The sequence below is a fragment of the Sapajus apella genome, unplaced genomic scaffold, assembly GCF_009761245.1.
Source record: "Sapajus apella isolate SASKATOON/1434 unplaced genomic scaffold, GSC_monkey_1.0 scaffold83, whole genome shotgun sequence".
Classification (NCBI taxonomy): domain Eukaryota; kingdom Metazoa; phylum Chordata; class Mammalia; order Primates; family Cebidae; genus Sapajus; species Sapajus apella.
The window spans coordinates 7,084,780-7,105,771 of NW_022437023.1; the positions used below are offsets into that span (position 1 = coordinate 7,084,780).

General features: G+C 40.1%; 1 protein-coding gene across 5 annotated transcripts in view; it reads right to left on the minus strand.

Moving 5' to 3' along the window:
- KIF6 (kinesin family member 6) overlaps positions 1 to 20,992 on the minus strand; it is a 390,985-nt gene that overhangs the window by 203,454 nt on the left and 166,539 nt on the right. For all 5 annotated transcript variants that reach the window (XM_032253630.1, XM_032253629.1, XM_032253627.1 and 2 more), the window contains exons 11-13: positions 7,668 to 7,773; positions 6,327 to 6,465; positions 1,531 to 1,749 (exon numbers count right to left, since the gene is read on the minus strand). In XM_032253630.1, the coding sequence (XP_032109521.1) occupies positions 1,531 to 1,749; positions 6,327 to 6,465; positions 7,668 to 7,773 (464 nt within the window). The remainder of the gene's footprint in view (positions 1 to 1,530; positions 1,750 to 6,326; positions 6,466 to 7,667; positions 7,774 to 20,992) is intronic.

Genomic DNA, 20,992 nt, shown 5'->3' on the forward strand with positions numbered 1-20,992 from the left:
GAGATGGGGCTTCTCCATATTGGTCAGTATGGTCTCAAACTCCTGACCTCAGGTGATCTGCCTGCCTCGGCCTCCCAAAGTGCTCTCTTCCCTGTCAGTCTGTACATACTCTGAGGTCAGAGCCTGCATTTGCTCGTGTATGCTTTCCTCTGTAATATGAAATAAAACAAGAACTTATAGGATAAAGATTAAATGAGTTAATCCAGGCAGAGAACTTAGAATAGTACCTGATGTATATAGGGGCTATGTAAGCTGTGGCTATAATTATACTTATTAGCATTATGCCTAGAATAAAGGATGCACTCTATAAACATTCATCAAATGAAAGACGAATGAATAAAAGAATGAATAAATTAATGAATTCAGCAGTCCAAATGGCCACTTATTTTTCCAACCACCAAAGATGTATAGAAAACTACCATAGGGAGGAATTATTGATCTTCATTAATAATTCCACTGTCATCATGATAAATGGTAAATAGCATTTTTGGTTTCCTGGGATTTTGAGTTCGTTCTACTGTGTTGCTGAAAAAAATATTCAAAGCAAGGAGATATAGAATTAAGAGATAAATAACTGTAATGTCATAATACATATTTCCATGCTTCTCAATCTTGCCTTAACTAAAATACGTGCTTCTTAATGAGCACCACACTGCTTAATTATTCCCAGGCTGAATCCTTCAGAAAACCACAAGTGTTAGGTAGACCATTCCACATGTCTTTACACAAAAAATTTCAACTTCGGTTGCCAAAAAGGGAATGGCTTTACCCATTTGTTCCAGTACATTCCATAGGTCTGATTCCTCAGTGTCTTTAAGGGAAAGGCATCAGCCACCTGTGTGCACATCATTCTCTGCTGGCCTAACAGAAACATACATGAATGAACTTGAGCTCCAAGCACAGTCTGTAGCAGTAGGACTGCCACACCATTAAAAAGCTGGAAACAGGAAAAGTGGCTCTGAGTTGGCCCAACCCCACCAAATGCTATTATCTGACAAAGTTTTCTTAATTTATTGTCATTTAACACTGTGATAATATTTTAAAATAGTTTTCCTGCAGGTAGCTCATTTGGATTTAGAAATAAATACTGCATCATCATCACATCACCAACATCTGATATTATTCTTTCCTTCCCATATCAGAGAAAGGCTTTTATTCCATTTCTCTAAAGTTAGCTTTTTTACTCTTACCCTGAATCCATCTATTATACCGCTGAATTCTGTGAAAATTCATAATTGGGAATAGAGGCAGCAAACCACCTGGTTGTGTATGCACCTATGCAACAACCTTGCATGACCTTCACATGTACCCCAGAACCTAAAGTAAAAAAAAAAAAATCATACTTGGTTCCTCTCAGTTCAGTCATCAGTTTGGGAAACTGGTATTTAATTTAAGAGAATTGATAGTTATGAAAAATAATTCTAACAAAGAAATTGTTTGAGCCTTCATCCTGATACATTTAAAACTAAAGGGCGCTACACTGAAATCCGTTACAGACAATGAGAAATACTGGAAATTTAGTCAACTGACCTGTTTTCTTGTGGAGCAAACTGGATCTGTACCCCAAAGTGCTGAAGTCCTGGGCCTGCGAGGGAGCTGAGGATAGTAGCATTCTTTGGCCGCCTTCTGGGTTTCCCAGGGGGAAGGGTGGGCTCTGAGAGTGTCTGAATTCATGCCTACCCTTGGCAGGCAAGTAGAGAGCCTCCTGAACTTTCTTCTTTTCTTTTTTTAACATGTTGACCAGGATATCTGAAAGTTGACTTAAGGATTTAATGACTGATGCTAGCTTATAGTAATTAAAACGCGAATGTCCCAAGTGTCATTAATGTGCCTAACATTTGCTATTTATCATATGGCAAAGACTGACTGAAGGAAGGCTTCAACTTCCTGAAGCCCTGTATATAGCTATGGACAATTTAGGAGGCTTTCTTTCAATATAGCACCATTATATGAAAAATTAGCAAACCCAAGGACTTTAAAATGTTCTGAGTTTAAACCAGGTACATCTTAACAATGTTATGAAAGTGCTTATAAAAAGTCAAATGAAGGCTGAATAGCAGCAGACAATAGACTATGTATACATCTTCCCAGATAAAAGGTGAATTTACTTACATAGCCTATGTATACATATCAGCCCCCTGGTTGAGCACACGCCTGCTCAGGAGGCAGCAGAAGAGCAGAGAGGGAGAATGGTGAAACCCACCCAGCTGGCAGATCAGCCATCTTCCTCCTGGTGGCCAGTGTGGTGACAAAGGTGCAGCCACGCACTCCAAGCTCAACACATGCTTATGTAGAGTACCTTCAGATGAGGGCTTTTTCAGCCACTAATTTTCGTACTCAAATGGAACTGAAAAGACGTGAATTATTAGTACAGACATATCATTTTAAAATGCACCTTTTGGGGGCCATTGAGATATGCCAAGACCATTGATGATAAGGGATAAAAGCACTCCCCTCTACCCTACTTCGCCGTTCATTCTGGGCTCAAGATGCCTAGAATTCTAAGAGATTTTTGTCCAATCTGCTAAAAGGAATGACTAGAATCCCTATTGAGAATCTCAGAACTCTAATTGCATATGTGGTAAGATGAATTCAATGCCTTTGCATCCCTAGAGAAGGCTCATTAAAATGGGAGTCTAAATGTGCGATGGTGTGGGAGAGAACACTACTACTTAGAAAGGGGGAGAGGTACCCAGATTGTATTTATTCTTGGGCAAGCAGCATGGAAGTCATTTGACCTTCACCTTCCACCTCAGCTTTAACTCCCACTTGGTGATTTCTGGGAGCATAATCAGTTTCTCTCTCTCTGATGTGGCTTTCATTCCTTGCCCCAAAACAACACGTACTTACCAAAAATGTTCACAGCTTCTTAGTATCTAAGCATGAACACGACAGAGATGAGGGCTCTGGCTCAATGCGCTGCTCCTCTTTGTATGGAACTGATTACCAATGTCATCATACACTTCCACTGGTTCACACACTGCAATGGCAATATCCGTTTGCTCACTCAGTCAGTGATACTTGCTGAAGCTTGTGCTATAGATGCCAGGCCCTGTTCTAGGCATGGGTATAGAGCAATGACAAGGCAGACTAGTCTTGCCCTTATGAAGCAGATGTCTTACTGGGGAAAGAGATCTCACACATGCGTGCAGGCACACGCACGCATACACAAAGTCAGAATGCCAGATATCTAATTTGAAGAAGCTCAAGGGTGACTGGGTGGCTGCTGCTACAAAAGGCCTAAGAGTAATCTTTAAGCTGAGATCTGACCCATACGAAGAACCAGCCAGAAGAAGAGCGTCTATGCAGAAATGATGAAATCCCTAAAGAGAAACAGGCCCAGCAGTGGCTCATAATACTGCAACCCTGTGATCCCACATCATACAACGCACAGGAGAGCTCCCACAATGAAGGATTATCCAGCCGCAAATGTTGATAGTGCCAAGGCTGAGGAACCTTGTGTTAGAAGAACGACAAGAAGGTAACTGTGACTGAAGCAGAGCACACATGGGATGAGGTGTGAGAAATGAGGTTGTGGGTGGGCAGGGCAAGATCCCCCAGGGCCTTGTAAACCGGAGCAAGGAGTTTGGTTTCATTCTAAGTATCATGGGAAGCCCCTTGAAGATTTCCATCAGAATAATGATGCGTTCTGACGTACCTGTCATAAAGATCACAATATCAATCTATCTTCTGTGCTGCCTTCCTTCTTCTCACCTTTCGCCTGCCTTCTTGTCCTCCCCACTCCCATTTATGGGAGTGGCCTTGGTGCCAAGCACTTTGCTGGGTAATCAATTCCGCTGTCATATATTTTATGAAGGGTGTGTGAACGTCACTCAAACTGAGGATGTCACTGACAGGACATCATTTTCACTCCCTTTCCAAGAAGATCTGATGTTGTTCACAATCATGTGGGTGCATGACTGTCTTTTGTTAAACTCAATTATAATTGCTTTTTTTCCTAGAAGCTAGATCTTTCCCATTTGTTGTGTCACAGTCTTAGCCTTCTGGGTTCTACAAAAAAAGACATGAAAACATCCTCCCATCCGACTCTGCATAACTGTGAAACTTAAGGAGTCTTTCTTGGTTGTTGATCTTTGATAAGCACAGCTCTGAGATGATTATATCTTAGCTGCTATTCTTCCTTCTTCTGAGCTTACTCATTGTCGTCATAGTCATAATTCCAATTACATCACACTCGGTAGTGCTCAAAGCACTTATGGGCTTTTCTTTTTTCTTTTTTTTTTAGATGGAATCTTGCTCTGTCACCATGCTGGAGGGCAGCGGCATGATCTCAGCTCATTGCAACCTCCACCTCCCGGACTCAAGCGATTCTCCTGACTCAGTCTCCCGAGCAGCTGGGACTACAGGTATGTGCAACCACTCCCAGCTAATTTTTATATTTTTAATAGAGACAGGGTTTCACCATGTTGGCCAGGATGGTCTTGATCTCTTGACCTCACGATCTGCCTGCCTCGGCCTCCCAAAGTGCTGAGATTACAGGCTTGAGCCACCATGCCCAGCCACTTATGGGCTTTTCTCAGCAGGTCTTATGCTCCTGCTCCTAAAGAATAAAAAGCAACTACATTGAGTAGGTATACAGCTAATAAATGAAGAGCTAGGATTTCAATCCAGGTGTGAATTGAAGTGCAATATTCTTTCCACTCTGACTCTCCATCATTTTGAATAAGCGTCTCAGATAGAGGGAGCGCTGTTTGAATTGCTGACAGTCAGCAAAGAATCTAGGGTAGCCCCACATGAACAGTGATGCCTGGAGTCACCACAGTGAAGGAGGGGAGGTGATGGATATCTCCCTTTCACTCTCTTTTTAAAATAAACATATAGGAACAAGCTTGGACTGTTCTTTCTCTGTCATATCTCGTTTCATCCCTCCTATATGTGCAGACATTCATAAGCCCAGACGGGGATTAAGAAGTTGGTAGGAGGAATTAAAGGGGAAGATCCTAGACTAGGATCAAGGCCAGGAAAAGAAGCAGAGCTCAGGCTGGGGCTGGGGCCAGGATTGAGGTCCAGGCGGAGACCATGCTTGGAGATGGACGGTGTAAGAGGAAGGAAAGGGAATGCAAGGGTGACAACACCGTGGGCAGCACTGACGGATGAAGGCTTGCGTCGGGGTGGGGGTAATTCTCAGCTGAACCCACTGTTCCTGGCCAGATAACAAGCCAGCTAAACTCACTTGAATCTGACACACAGGGTCTGCTAATACTCAAATAAAATCAGAGACCCAAGTTAATCAGGCAGCATGCCTACCTCACATTTGGTCTGTTTTTACCTCTTTATTACTGGGCTTCCTTTGTGTAGACTAGTTTCACGCATTTTGCATAAACAGCTGAAGCGAAAAGTGTCTCTTAGTAATTTTTTAAAATGAACAAAAATATCTGTTTGTAAAGAACGGACCAAAAGGATTTCTTGTGCATGTTCAAATTCTGCAAAAGCAATGAAAATATCAAAATCTTTTTACAAGAAGCTTGAAAGATAAAATGAGAAACAATACTGAATAATGATCTGGGAGGCCTGAGGGCCACCCAGCCCGACAGGGGCTCCTTAGAAGTAACCATTTAGTCTACAACTAGAGGCAGCACATGCTCCCACGGGCTACTACCACTTTCAGCACCCAAAATACACTGCCTCCTGGAGCCAATAAGAATTCTATCTTATTTGGTACTGATCAGTTTAGCTAAAAAAAAAAAAAAAAAAAGAATTCTATCTTGAACACTCATCTATACTCACTTCCGAATTTGGGAACATTTGTAAGTGGAACTCACAGCAGTAGATCTGGCTTTTAAATAAGAAGTTAAATTTAAATCAATCTCTGCTCTTCATAAGCTAAATACCATTTGTCGTTTTTCAGCCATCATTTGAGTTTCACCCACGCACCAGCCACAAATTCTGGGCCATGGTGAGGCTGTGGTCAGCCTGGTGTCCGGTCAGCTCGCTAAAGATAACCAGCTAACTTACTGGCTCAGGGCTAAAACAAAAAGAACAAACAGAGGAGCCAAACAATGTATTTTTAAAAATTAACGTTAAAAGATGGTGTAAAAAAGCTCATACTTTAAAATAAACTAAAATGTTCCTTGCAAGAGTAACCATGTCAGGTTAAAAACAAACACATTTTTTTTTTCTTTTATAGAAACACTTTTTCACTAGTTGCAGTACTTTGCTGAAGGGACATTTGACTTCTCAATGGAAAGAAGCAATGTGAATTGGAAGCTAGGTGGGGAGCTCAGCCATGTGGCTCGGGAAAGACTGTTGTTCACCCCTTTCAAACCAGGAGAGAGGAAGTTTCTTCATCATTTTAGAAAGGATACTGATTTCATTATCTCTCTGCTTTAGAATATCTTGTAGCTTTCTATATTCTTCCTCTTTTAATGGTTCTTGGCAGTCTTGGTCTTTGCTTTCAGAGGAGACTGTATTGTTTCCAAGGATCTTCTTGTCATTCAATAGTTTCTGTAAGATGAAGTAAGAGCTTAGCATCCATATCTCTAGTCCAAATTTCTTTGTTTCTTTGACCGTTTTTCCTTTAACCATTCCCTGCACACATCAGGCATGTGTGACCTGCCTGAGGCAGGTGCAATGCCTTTGTGATGAAGTTGCTTTTTTGGCTTGGCATGTTTTCTCCCTTCAACCTGCCTTCTTTTCCCTCTTCCTTCCCCAACCCCCTCAGCCCCCTTGTATCTTCTCTCTCCTTCCCTAACTTGGGAAATTCCTACTCAACATTATCTCCTCTTGGACTCCTTTCCCTTTCTCTATATATCATTCCACTTAATTCATGCTTTTATTCTAGTACTTATCATGTATTGTGATTATTCTTTACAACATCTGTCTTCTCCATGACTTACTTATTAAACTCTGCCTTATCTATACCTGGCCCTTAGTAACTCACAACAAATGTTTATTATATTAATGAAGTATGCAAAAATACAAGCCAGCTAGAAGTAAAAGGGATGATATTCCCAGCCCTTCATCATGAAAATTAAAACCTAAGGCAGAGAAAAACTGAAATATCATATGTGTATATCAAACTGTTGAAAAACTGCAGAATGCAATGCTCTTGATATAGCTTGAAAAATATATATAATTATATATGTATATATAGGAAAAACAAATTATATATATATATAAACAAATATATATATAATTATATCTATATCTCTATCTATATAGTTGCACTTTAGGTTCTGGGGCACATGTGCAGATCATGCAGGACATGTATGTACAGGTACATGCATGGCAATGTGCTTTGCTGCCTCCATCCCCCTGTCCCTATAGCTGGCACTTCTTCCCATGTTACCCTCCCCAACCTCCCTACCCCACACTGTCCCTCCCCTGTTCCCCCCAACAGACCCCAGTGTGTGATGCTCCCCTCAGGGAGGAAAATATATTTTTAAAAATATGGAACTATTCTGTGCAGAAGGTAGAGCTTCCTGGCAAAAGAATTAGAAGTCCATGGCCTGAGTTTATTTATTGGCAAGTAAGACATAATCTCTGAAGAAACTCAATGATAATCAGACTATTGGTTCAAAGACCATATCATTTTCTGGGTATATACTGCTGGATCCTAACCTTCCAAGAATTGGTCAACTAGAAAAGCTTTTTTGCAGCTTGAACATGGCTGAAAATGGCTTTATTGGGGAAACATTTAAGTTTACCTTTAAATGATGAAAACAGTGATGAATTTTACGCATATCAGCGCCAACCTCTAATCTGCTCTCTGGATCCTGGTCTTCCAGAAAGGATGTTATTAGTTTTTCCAGCCTAAAAATACATAATGTATGAGAAGCAGCTGTGAGCTAGACGCTTTAGAAATTCTAATGGCATTACCTGGTTGGTTAACATTTAAAGTACAGGATATTGTTCCACCTCTTTATAGAAGTACACATTTGACTATAAAAATTAAGGGAAAAACACTGACAAAGTGAAATCTGTAATGAAGCAATTATTTGACTAATTTCCAGTAAATTTTCATATGAAGCTTTCATTATAGGAATCATCTGATTTCTACACTCAATCCATTTTAGCCACTCCGAATTTCTATGCCCCTGTGCCTGGCTGCTGCGTTTGCTAGAAAAAGTAACAAGAATATTTTTAAAATTAATTTCACTAAAAATTCATGCTACTCTGCCTCACCTGGCACCTCAGTGACGCCACACTATCTTTGTAATCATTCCAGGTGACCTTCCATTCTTCACAGTGCCTATTCCAAGTCTTTCTACAGCCCCCAAACCTACCACTACTCTTTCACACTCTGTCAGTAAAGTCACTTCTCACCAGATGGAGAAAGTCACACAGACCCCTTTGTTTCCTCCTCCTTCGCCCCACTGCTCAGGCCCTCTCAGGCCCTCTTCCTGCCTCTGTAGATTCTGGATGATATTCTTCCTCTGTCTAAGGTCAGTCTCTCCGCTGGGCTCTCTCTTTGCTTCTTCCAGGGCATATCTATTTAACTACCTCTTTTCCCTTAATCACCTCTTCATCTCCTCTCTATACTGATTCTTTCCTCTCTGCTTACAATCATTTTGTTTTTCCTAACCTAAAACAAAACAAAATAGAAAACAAAACACCTACCTTTGGAGGGACGAACCACTCTATTCTAAAGTCTTAGTTTGGCTGGGTGCGGTGGCTCACGCTTGTAATCCCAGCACTTTGGGAGGCTGAGGTGGGCAGATCACTTAAGGTCAGGAGTTCAAGACCAACCTGGCCAACATGGCGAAACCCCGTCTCTACTAAAAACACAAAAACTAGCTAGGCAAGGTGGCACATGCCTGTAATCCCATCTACTCAGGAGGCTGAGGCAGGAGAATCACTTGAACCCGGGAGGCAGAGGTTGCAGTGAGCTGAGATCGCACCACTGCAGTCCAACCTGAGCAAAAGAATGAGACCCTGTCTTTAAAAAAAAAAAAAAAAAGTTGTAGTTTATTCATAGCACTGTGTGCCCATGTAGCATCCTAGTACTTCATCTCAGAGGGAAATTCTTGGCTCTCATTTGTCTTTGCGCTTTCTGTACCCCTAACATTAGGTTCTCAATACAAATATGTTCACTAGTTACTGGATTCATTGCCATGGAAATGGTTGTCCTCTATGTTGAGATGGAACTCTTAAAAAGGAAGGTGTAAGGATGACAATCAGTATCTATGATGTTAGGTGTCATAATACAGAGGCAGCACACCTTCCTAGGACTATTATGAAAATACTTGCATACTTTCGGCATCTTTTAAAGCTGTATATACATGCTTCCTTTTTGCTATTATTATCAGGCCACTCAGATAAGATGTAATGATTTCTCTCATACAACAGCCTTGGATTTCATTTTTACCTCTTGTAATCTGTGACATGTATCAGCTATATATTTGCAAGCGTGAGACAATTTATACTGTAATTTTAAAGGAGTTTCTTCAGGAGAAGAGACACTTGTCATTTGCACTATTTGCCGGTTGACTTTGTGTTTTCTTTTCGAATAGAGCTTCAAACCACCAGATATACAGAGAGGTTCATTCCTGATACATTTTTTAAAAAATTATGTAAAGTACTATGAAAACACATGTTTACGAACAAAATTCCAAACAATGCAGTTGTGAATAAATTAAAAAGTGAAAACGCCTCCCACTCCTTTGCCCCCATCCCCCCCAATTAAAAAAATTTTTTTCAATACCTTGGGTAATCCACTGTTGATAGTTAAAATATATTATTCTTATTCTTAATGAAGCAGATACCTATACCTATATATTCATTTATACATTTTGGTTTTACGTTTTTACAAAAATGAGATCACACTCTGAATAATGTTTTGCACCACTATATTTCTAAAGAAATTATGACAGATGAGCTTCCCCATCAGTGCCTATCCAGTAGAGGTATTTCATTTCTAATGGCTATATAAGATTCCATACTATGGATGTACTATTCTCTCTTGATGGACACTGAGGTGACACAGTCATACAGTTGCCACTTTCGTCTGTAACCCATGAGGAGGCCTTGATCTACAATGCTGACTTAATGAGGCTTAAAAAATAGTAATGTTTCTCTACTTGTATTTTCCCTGAATACATGGAAGAAATTTTGAAATCTGGAAAATCATCATGGGTTCTAGAACAGACACCCATTCTCTAGAGTGAAAGCACTCTGTGATATCCAGCGTCCATAAAATTTCTAGCAGACAATATTGAGTTGGAAGTAATGGTTAATCAATTCTTTCTTCCTGCTTTTTCTTTAGAAAACAACTTCTGTGTAGTTTAAACGCAAGAATATATTCTAGGAAACATTTTCTGAAGGAAGGCTGAAGTGGACTCCTGGGTCGGAAGAAAACCTCGTAAGATACAAGCCTGCTGATGAGCTGGACCGCTCGCAGATTGCTCACGTGCCCTGGAGTTTGGCAATTCCTCCAAGGCTCCTGTCCCACACAGTAACACTGTAGGATACAAGGAGGACCAGCAACGTGATCCAAAGGAATGGGCAAGAATTTCTGCCTAAGTAAAAGAACTGATGGCTTTACTCTTTCTGGGGCTCCATTAGTCTAGTACATGATTAAGAAGGAAGATCAGCATTTTGACGTGCAATTTTGGTTTCAGCACTTGAGAACACAGAGATAAGAAACATGCCTGGTCTTTCCTTCATACATTTGATTTATCGTTGGATTTATTTTCTTATCATCAAGCAAGGACTTGGTCTAATAATTAAAATGCAGAAAAATCCTTAATTCAGATGTTTTTGTTGTACTCCTCTCGCAGTTGAGAGTGAACAAATGACCCCAAATTCCCCACATTTTCCTATCTCCTAAAATAGTTTCCAAGTTTATACCTAGTCCCTGCTCCCACTGAGGGGTCTCGCAGCTGCCAGAACTCTGCTGAACAGTGGAAAACTGTTTACAGAAAAGGAGGTCAAATGAGTACAACAAAGTCTATTTTTTAGGACAAGCCCAAGTCAATAAGAACTTTCCTTATTCTCTACTTACACTAGAAGAAAAGAAGGAAGAAAAAAGAATGCTAGGGGAAAGAGAAAATACATGTACACCATTCAGTAACAAGAAATATCGTAATAGTTTAAGTGTGTGGGAACACACGACCTCACTGATGGTGGGTGATGGTTTGATGTTTGGTGACTATGCAGATCTCAGCCAAATTGACTGATAATGAAACACCTCTGACAGCCTGTGTCCTGGTTCAGCAACTCCCTCATATTAGAAATTGTGATACCTGGCCCCATAATTAGAACTGATCATATTTCCTAATATGTGCTTTACCCTCTTGAGACCACTGTACTCCCCTCTCTGCTCCTTACATTCCTTGCCAAAAAAAAAAAAAAAGTTCTCTCTGTAGCCATATTTCCATAAAAATTCAGGTTTAATAGCATGAATAAAAAGATAAAGCAAGCTTATCATTAACGACAGCCAACATTGAGCATGCACTAAATGCTGGACGCTTCTGTGCTATTTTCAAACATCATTTCCTTAATTCTTACAACAACTCTGTGAGATAAGTACTATTATTATCGCTGTATCATAGGTGAGGAAACTGAAGCACAGAGATATTATATATCTTGTCACACAGCAAGCAAACAGGTAAAATCCAAGTTTTGAAGCATGATACTTACCATACTATAACAAGGTTACTCAGTTATTCAAATATGTATTTGAATCCCATATTGGGTGATGTGTTTCTAAAAGGGAGAACCCACACCTGCAAGCATTCACTGAGGAGGCAAATAGGTGGATGAAGAAGCAAGAAATAACTGAAAAGCAGGTGCTTAGATCTTAGCAAGGCCATGGCCTACCATGCCTTGTAACAGCAAAAAAAGTTGGGAAGGAATCAGAATGTGCCATATTTGAAGATTAGTTAATTATGGCATAGCTATGCACACAGTTAAGCAGCAATTTAAGTGATGTAACTAGGGGCAAAAATAACAGAAGCATGCAGCAGAACAGTATTATTCCAGAGAATTTACTAGAAACAAGGCTTGGGGGATGCGATGCAATGGGAATGCATCCTCTGATATCAAGCTGGAAATAGTGAGGGGCATGAAAAATACCCCAGTTGGTGAATCTGGGCTTGCTGGTGGTAGATCCATGGAAATTGGTATTCCAGAGTTGATAGTTCTCAGCTCCACTGTCTTCTCACTGGTTTTGGGAGAGGATGTGACAGCTCATTCCAGAGAGCTAGAAAGGAGTTCTAGCTACAAACCTAGCTTGTATTAATGATGCCAAATAAATGTCAAAGTCTGCTTCACTGCTACCACCCATTTTGCCACTGAAGATAGCTCCACTGAGGGTGAGTTATCTCTGACAGGGTTAGACATGGGGATATGGACAAATCAAAGCTACGCATTACTTGAGCAAAGATTGGGAAAAGAATAGGGGATAGTGATAAAGATATAAAAGGACTTCATTCTTTTCCATGGCTGAATAATATTCCACTGTGTACATATACCACATTTTCTTTATCCATTCATCTGTTGATGGACACTTAGGTTGATTTCGTTTCTTGGCTGTTGTGAATAGTGCTGCAATAAATACGGGAGTGCAGATAGGTCTTCCATGTGCTAATTTCCTTTCTTTCGGATATATACCCAGCAGTGGGATCGCTGGATTGTACAGAAGTTCTAGTGTTAGTTTTCTGAAGTATCTCCATACTGAAATCCTGTCATTTGCAACAACATATGTAGAAATGGAGGATATGATGCTAAGTGAAATAAGCCAGGCACAGAAAGACAAATATCACATGTTGTCACTCACACGTGGGAGCTAAAAAAAAAAAAAATTAACTCATGCAGATAAAGAATAGAATAACGGTTTTCAGAGGCTGGGAAGGGCAGTGGGGAGGGAGGGGATAAAGAGGGGATGCGTTAAAGGGGACAAAAATATAGTTAGAAGGAATAAGATTCAGTGTTCAGCAGCAGAATGGGGTGGCTATAGTTAACAATAATTTATTATATATAATAAATTATATAGGAATGTTCCTGAAACAAATAAATAATAAAAACTCGAGTCAATGGCCATCCCAATTCCGATTTGATTATTACACATTCTATGTTTGTATCAAAATACCACATATACCCCATAAATATGTACAATATGTATACATAATCATTTGAAATTTAAAAAACTTTAGAAAGTATAAAAGGAAACTTGGCAACTATTAAAGGAATATGATAGCTGAATAGGAAGAATCAGAGACTAGCTACAAAATTTAAAAAATTGATTGTGGTACCATAAGAAATATGGCAGAATGATTAGTGTGAATGATCTTCATTCATCAACCCTCTGTGGGTTAAAATCTCATTTGTAAAACGTGTACAATAATACCATCTTTACACTATAAGCTTTATGAAATCAGACAATGCAAGGAACAAAGAGAGGATATTGCCTGGCCTATTAAGGCCTAGCTATTCAACTGGACCAGCTTTATAGGCATCAGCTGGGACTTTTGAAACTATAGACGTTTAGGCTCCATCCCAGACCTCTTGAATCAGAATTTGCATTTAACAACATTCCCAGGTGATTTGCATACACATTAATGTTAAGAAGCATTGCAAGAGGGCAACTGGTTATTGAATGCTGACACGAGAATACATAAACATCTTTTCAGTTTGGAAAATCAAACAAATATGTAACTGGAAATGTTCCATGAATGAAGAACTAACATCCCTTGATAGACAACTATGTTCTGAGCACTGTGTTAGTGACTTCACACGTGTTTTCTTATTTAAGTGGAAAAAAGAGCCCTTTAGGGACTATCATAGTCTGGTTCTCTTTATACCTGCCTTGTCCCAGTTATTTTATTATTACTTTCACTCAATATCTAATAAAAAATGTCAGGAACTTTCACATACATTTTGTTATTCATCTGTACCATAAGCCTATAAATTATTATCACTCTTTCATAGATGGGAATAGGAAAGCGAAGAGAAGTTCAGTAACTTGCATACTGTCACTAACGTAGGAAACTGAAACACTGAGATTTGAAAAAAATTCTTTTGAATCAGGAACCCTCACTCTTTCCATTCTACAAAGACTCTCAGTCAATTCAGAAAAGTGCTTTCCACATGCTATAATCTCAGACATATATTTGTATTTTCAATTCAGAATCTTCCTGTGAACTTTTAACCAGGAAAGATGCAAACAACATAGTTAATGAGAGTATCAAATAAACATAAAGAAATCATCAAATAAATAAATAAATGGGTCTGCCATATATATAAAGAGTTCTTAACAGGCTGAAATGGTAGGGGGCAAAGGATGGGCTTCTTTTTGGGATGTGGCCCTTTAAAACATACAGTATTGGCCAGGCGTGGTGGCTCACGCCTATAATTCCAGCACTGTGGGAGGCTGAGGCAGGTGGATCACCCAAGGTCAGGAGTTCTAGGCCAACCTGGCCAACATGGCAAAACCCTGTCTGTACTAAAAAATGAAGAAATTAAGCTGGGCGTGGTGGTGGGTGCCTGCAATCCCAGCTACTTGGGAGGCTGGGGTAGGGAGAATCGCTTGAACCCAGGATGTGGAGGTTGCAGTGAGCTGAGATCATGCCACTGTACTCCAGCCTGGGCAAGAGCATGAGACTCGTCTCAAACAAACAAACAAACAACAACAACAAAAATACAGTATTGAGATAGCAGGTAATGCACAAAAGGAAAGTTCAGATAACAATAAATTCACGGTTATGATTAACTAGATAACTACATACTCCACACAGGACATGAAAAGCTGAAGGCTGAGATTGTGCCAATAGGACTACAATGGCCAAAAGAAACTATACAAAAATTTTTCAGGGTCATTAGTTTAATGTTTGTTTTTTTGTTAGATTCTGCTGAAAGAATCAATCCCAATTGACTTAAAAGTAGTCACTTCAAGAGTTTTTCCTTTTACAGTTTCCTGGTCTGTGACAGGCATGATATGCATTATATGCTCCCCCAGCCCTAACCAGTAAGTGAAAGACATGGATCTTTACATGCAAGGAATTGAGTTCAATGTCAGCAACTCTGTTGGAATGAGCTCTTTTTTAATAACAGTAGAGGAGCAGAAAGTTCATGGTTTTGGTGATGCAGAGGAAATTCCCATAGAGTTTTTCTTCAAGATTGATCTTAGTTAATGCACACATAGTTCCTTCACCTCCACAAAAGCACAGTCACGTAGTACCTCAAACGCAGAAATGCACAACTTCTTGATACTTTTAGTGATTTGAAATAGCAAATGTGAAAAATCAAAACTAAAATCCAGACTGGTCTGCCTTTTTAAAGGTGAAGATACGGCCTATTTATAGGTGCATGTACACATTCATGGCCATGTACTTCTGTTTATAGCATTTCAAAAACTATTTTGAAATAATTTTTAAATAAACTAAGACAACTTTAAAGACACTAAAGCATATTTTATGAGGTCCTTTAAAATGCCATGATAAAGGGTTTGGAAAAGTTATACAATTAATTTTTTTTGTCAAACCAGATTTTCATATATCTAATTTACTTAAAGGCATATATATCTTATGACCAAACGTTTTAACTTCACTAGTTATAGAAGGGCTCAGGAGTCTAGAACAAATGTAAATAAGAGACGAAAATAACTGGCCTGGCTGAGGAGAAGCAGAGGCTGGGCCACAGGCACTGCTGCCCCTGGGGAACCTTGTGTCGGGTACGAGAAGCATTTGAGACTCTCACCACCAAGCTCCCACCACTTCTGTAGGAGGCCAAGGACAGCGTACTTGACCTCAAGCTGGCAACTGACACCCTATCTGTGTGCCAGAAACCGCAGGTTTACAGCATTACCAATGTATTGGAAAGCACAGGGCTAACGGAGAAAAAATCCAAGAACAGCATCAGTGGAAGGGCATGGGGCCTGGCTACAAGAGGCCTGGAGATTGCAGACAAGCTGACTGAGCTCAAGGCAGAGATCGAGGAGCCACAGCAGCAGGAGCAAAAACTGGACCAGCACAAGGTGTGGGGGAAGCAGAACATCTGGAACATCACAGCTGCTTGGCTTATGTGACACATGAGGACATCCATAGAGGCTCTGCTGGAGACACCCTCCTGCCATACTGGCCATACAGACCCTGTCTGGTACCAGCCCACAGATGCCCATTCTAGAGGCCCCAATGGGCAACAGTATGAGATTCACCTGAACAGTATGAGATTCAATGCTAGTGAACAACAAGGCATGGAGTCCACTGCCTGTGGCTGTGCCTATGCCGCCACCCTCCAGAGCCCACCTGCTGTCTCTGCCCCTCCAATCTGCCCAACCCTGCCCGGTACCATCTCCAGGAAAACTCATATCCAAGTAGGATCCAGTTGACTGCCCCTTACCTCTGACCCTGACAGTTCCAAAGTCCAGTGGTGAGCTGAGCTCACTTTTGCTGGGCTGGCAGCATGAGATACCCTCCCCCTGCAGTCTTCTGCCCTGCTGGACAGCAGCAGCAGCAGCAGCAGCAGCAGTGTTACCAATGCATCAGAACCCAATCTCTCTATCTCCTTTGAATCTCTCAAGGCAGACCCTATAGACATTCTGGAATTCCCTGAACAGCTGTCGCCCTTGGATCTCACAAGAGAATGCATAAGCTCATAGCTGCTGGATGAGTTGACGTTCTCAGAAGCATTCTCCCTCCTTCTCCATCTTTCTCCATCTGCCAAGACCATGGTTACACCTACAACCTGGACAAGAGTGAGGGTGTCTGTGACATCTTCAACATGTCTATTCTCAGCCTCTGACACAGGGACATGTACTGTATGGCTGGGACGCAGATTGAGCTGGAGGCTGCCTGGGGACCTCCCCACTCGCGACACCCCACCACTATACAGCTTGAGCGCCACAGGCTCCTGACTTCCCCCAGCCCCTCTGACTGCACAGAACTGGCCACAACTCCCACTTCCATGCCAGCACCTGCACTGTCTTAGAGAGCAAGGGAAAGCTCAGACCCATGCCCCAGTATTTGCTTCTCCTTTTCTGGGGCTTTCTCTACCTCATGTCCTCCTGGAGCCCTCCCCAAGCCCAGTTTAGTTGACACCCAGTGGCACAGAACCTAGGACCCACATTCAACCTCCCAGGGTAGCATGTCCAGCCCAGTGCCCTGCTCCAGCCATGCTCCTCCCCCTGTACCCAGATGGCAGGGGAACTGGATGCTGGCCAGCATCATCCCAGCCTCTTTTGCTGCTCCCCACCTTCTGGCCTTATAGCTCCACGTGGACCTCTTGTGTATGCCACTCTACTGGGCTCTCAGCCCCATGTACCTCTAGGGGGTAGTAGTAGGGGTGGGGCAGGGTGCTAACAGAACAGGGGTCTCCAGCTAGGAATCTGAGTGGCTCCGTCCCTGAGGATTGGCCTAACCTCACACTGTCCCACAGCCTCCCACTCATTTCCACTTATTCATTTACTTTTACTTAGAGCCATGTGCAGAGAGTTACAAAGATTTACAGTAAGGAGGCTGGGTGCAGTGGCTCATACCTGTAATCCCAGCACTTTGGGAGGCTGAGGCAAGTGGATCATTTGAGGTCAGGAGTTTGAGACCAGCCTGGCCAACAGGGTGAAACCCTGTCTGTATTAAAAATACAAAAATTAGCTGGGTGGTGTTGGTGCACGTCTATAATCCCAGTTACTCAGGAGGCTAAGGCAGGAGAATCGCTTGAGCCTGGGAGGCAGAGGTTGCGGTCAGCCAAGATCATACCACTGCACTCCAGCCTGGGTGACAGAGGGAGACCCTCTCTCAAAAAAAAAAAAAAAAAAAAGAAAAAGAAAAAGAAAAAGAAAAAGAAAAAAAAAGATTTACAGTAATAAATGAATTCTTATATAAATATTATTTTTATACATTTTGCAGCAAAAGGAAATTGTAGTATTTGTACACGTCCACATGAGTAAAGATCATGCCTAAGGCTAAAAAACAAGAAAGATGAAAATTAGATAACTCAATCAATCGATAGATATTAATAACTCTCTCTTTAAATTCTACATGTATCTTTTGAACCTCTTGTTTCCTGGAGGCAAACACTACGTAGATTGGGTTTAATGTTGCCTACATAAGACTATAATAAATGAGAAACTGACTTAACAGGAGAGAGAATGGTGGTGAGGTGGGAGTGGAGAAGGGAGTCAGTGAGCAGCCAATCTAGCGGCAGGAAATGTGCAAGATAAGTCAAATTCAGGAAGGGAGCAATGACAGACAACAGAAACAAGCTTTAGAAAATAGAAGAGGTCTATCATCATGACGAGGCTGAACGAGCTGTGAAAGCGAAGTTAAACTGGCTTCAAAGCTGACACAAGAATATGCAGAGAGATAGCTGCCTAGGAAAGGACCAGAGCAGGAGCCAGAGGTCAAGTCTGGGGATCAAGGAATGAGAGGCAAGAGGGCAGGTGGGAGAACAAGGTTAGGGAGGTAGGAAAAGGTGGGAAAGAGTGGAGAGAAAGACAGGTCTCAAGTGGATAAAACTAGAGCACACTTTTGGGAAATAAGTTTATTGGGAAATTTGGGAGAATAAGGGCCAGTTGGATATGGGCTGGCCCTACCAAAGCTATATATCTCCATGGTTAAAGTTTCCAAACTACAGAGTTTCCTGACAGTTCATTAATTTGATGGAGCAGAGGAAGCCTTACCCATCCTTTGCTCCAAATCTCTGAACTTTTTTTCTTATGGTTCTGTCTTGTATGAAATTAAATTTGTAGAAAACATTGAAGTGTAGAAATATACATATTTTCAGTTGGTTCCTTTAGCAGAAATTTTAAATAATAGCCTTGGGTTATATATGAAAAGGCAGAACATACATATATATATGTGCATATATATCTATATGATTATATACATATATATAAAATTGACAGAAAACTTGTAAAAGTTTTAAAAGACACAGTAAAAAAAATTTTGTTATGTAAAAATGCAAAGTAAATCCTTGTGGGTATGTTTCCATTTGATAAAAAGTCATTTATTTTATCCTGTCATATGGAAAACAGTATATAGCTGTTTAGAAACGTGTTCATGTAATATTGAATCTGAAGCAAGTGTATGTAAATTGAATCATACATTATCATTGAGTTCTGCATTAATTGAAGACGGGTTTACAAGGTTAAAAGAAAATGACCATGAAATTGTTAAAACAATGATGTGGGACCTACAGAAAGGCAAGTGCAAATTTAGAGATAGAATAAAGAGGACAAGAACACACTGGGAGTTTTAGTATGCTGCTGAGTGGGAAGACACAGGATTATAATCTCTCCTTGAATTTAACAATAAAAAAGTAAACCTAATAAAAGTCCCATTGTAATTTTTTTTTAAGAAAAAAATACATATACCGAGACCACCCACAAAATTTTGTATATATTTTTTTGGATGGAGGGGTCCATAAATCCTCAAAATCTATACAAGCCCATAGAACCTCTGTTGGAGATGTACACATATACAGATATAGAAAGATGTCATAATTAAATGAAAAACACAAGTTAAAAAACAGCAAATAAAGGATGAGTCCATTTTTATTAAAATACATATTATATGTATTTTAATGTGGAGGATAAGTCAAATTGTATATGTATTTTAATAAAAATTCATTAAAATTTTTGAAAGATTACAACCAGTAATAATACTTGTTATTTTTTGAGTGATGAAATCACAAGTGACTTCTATCCTTTTTTTTTTTTTTTTGTCCATAACCACTTTTGTACAAGGAATGTGACTTGTTTACAAAATAAAAATTATAAAACTTGGCAAGGCACCAACTTGTAATCCCATCACTTTGGGAGGCCGAGGTGGGTGGATCATGAGGTCAGGAGTTTGAGATTAGCCTGGCCAACATGGTAAAACCTCGTCTCTAAAAAAAATGCAAAAATTAGCTGGGCACAGTGGTATGTGCCTGTAGTCCCAGCTACTCAGGAAGCTGAGGCAGGAGAATCGCTTGAACCCAGAAAGTGGAGGTTGCAGTGAGCTGAGATCGTACCAGTGCACTCCAGCCTGGGCGACAGAGTAAGACTCTGTCTCAAAATATGTGTGTATATATATATATATAAAACTATAACTCTGAAAGCAAAATTTTTAAAACTCAAAAGGTAAAATCCTAAAATTTATTATAAATTATAAAAAATACATAATTTATAACTATTCAAGTTACTTTCCTTAAGCTACAGGAGAGACTATTATAACTATTTATAACTATTCAAGTTACTTTCCTTAAGCTATTAGGTTCTTGAAATGAACTCCACAGTGAAAACCCAAAGCTGTTCCTTCTGTTGCTTCCAGACGGGTTTGATTTGTTGATATGATCTAATTACTTATTTTATGGTCCTGCTTATAGTGGTTGTGACTATTTCTGCGTTTGTTTATCCATCCTTTGTGCAGGCTATCAGGAACCAGGTGTTAGGCATTGATGTAATTTATTATTTCCATAAGTGCACATTTTCACACTGTGGGTTTTCTTTAAGTAGTATAACCCATATAAAACTGTAATTAGAATAAACATTTGTTTCAGGAAGTCTTAAAAATATCCAGCTCTACATATACAAAAAGTTTTTCTGTGAAAAGCATACTGGGGAAGGCAAGAGAGAAATACAAATATTCTTGCTTGTGATGAAAGGTACCATTCCTTGTTTTAAAGAATTTCCTGGAGCTCACAAAACGCAAAGAGCAAAGACCATTAACACTGAGAAAGCATTAAATAACTGGAAGAATAAAACAGTATGTTCATGTTTTCACACTCAAAACTTTCTAATTTAGAAGCAAGTACTTGGACTTCTGATGAAAGAGCTGTCTAGGCCAAAAGAATCCAACATATCAGCCATAGTCCAACAAATGGAATTGCCACTTATGCCTCATCCTTTTAAAATTGGCTTTCGCTATTTCTTCATTTGGCCTATTAGAACCCAAAACACTTAAACTTTAGGAGAATAAAATAATCATTAAAATACAGAAACAACTGTGAGCTGGAGACAGGCCTTTTTAATCATATGAGATAACTATTTCTTAAGAACTCAAATACTTCCATAAACTACCCAAGGATAATTAATACAAGCTGCAGACCATGC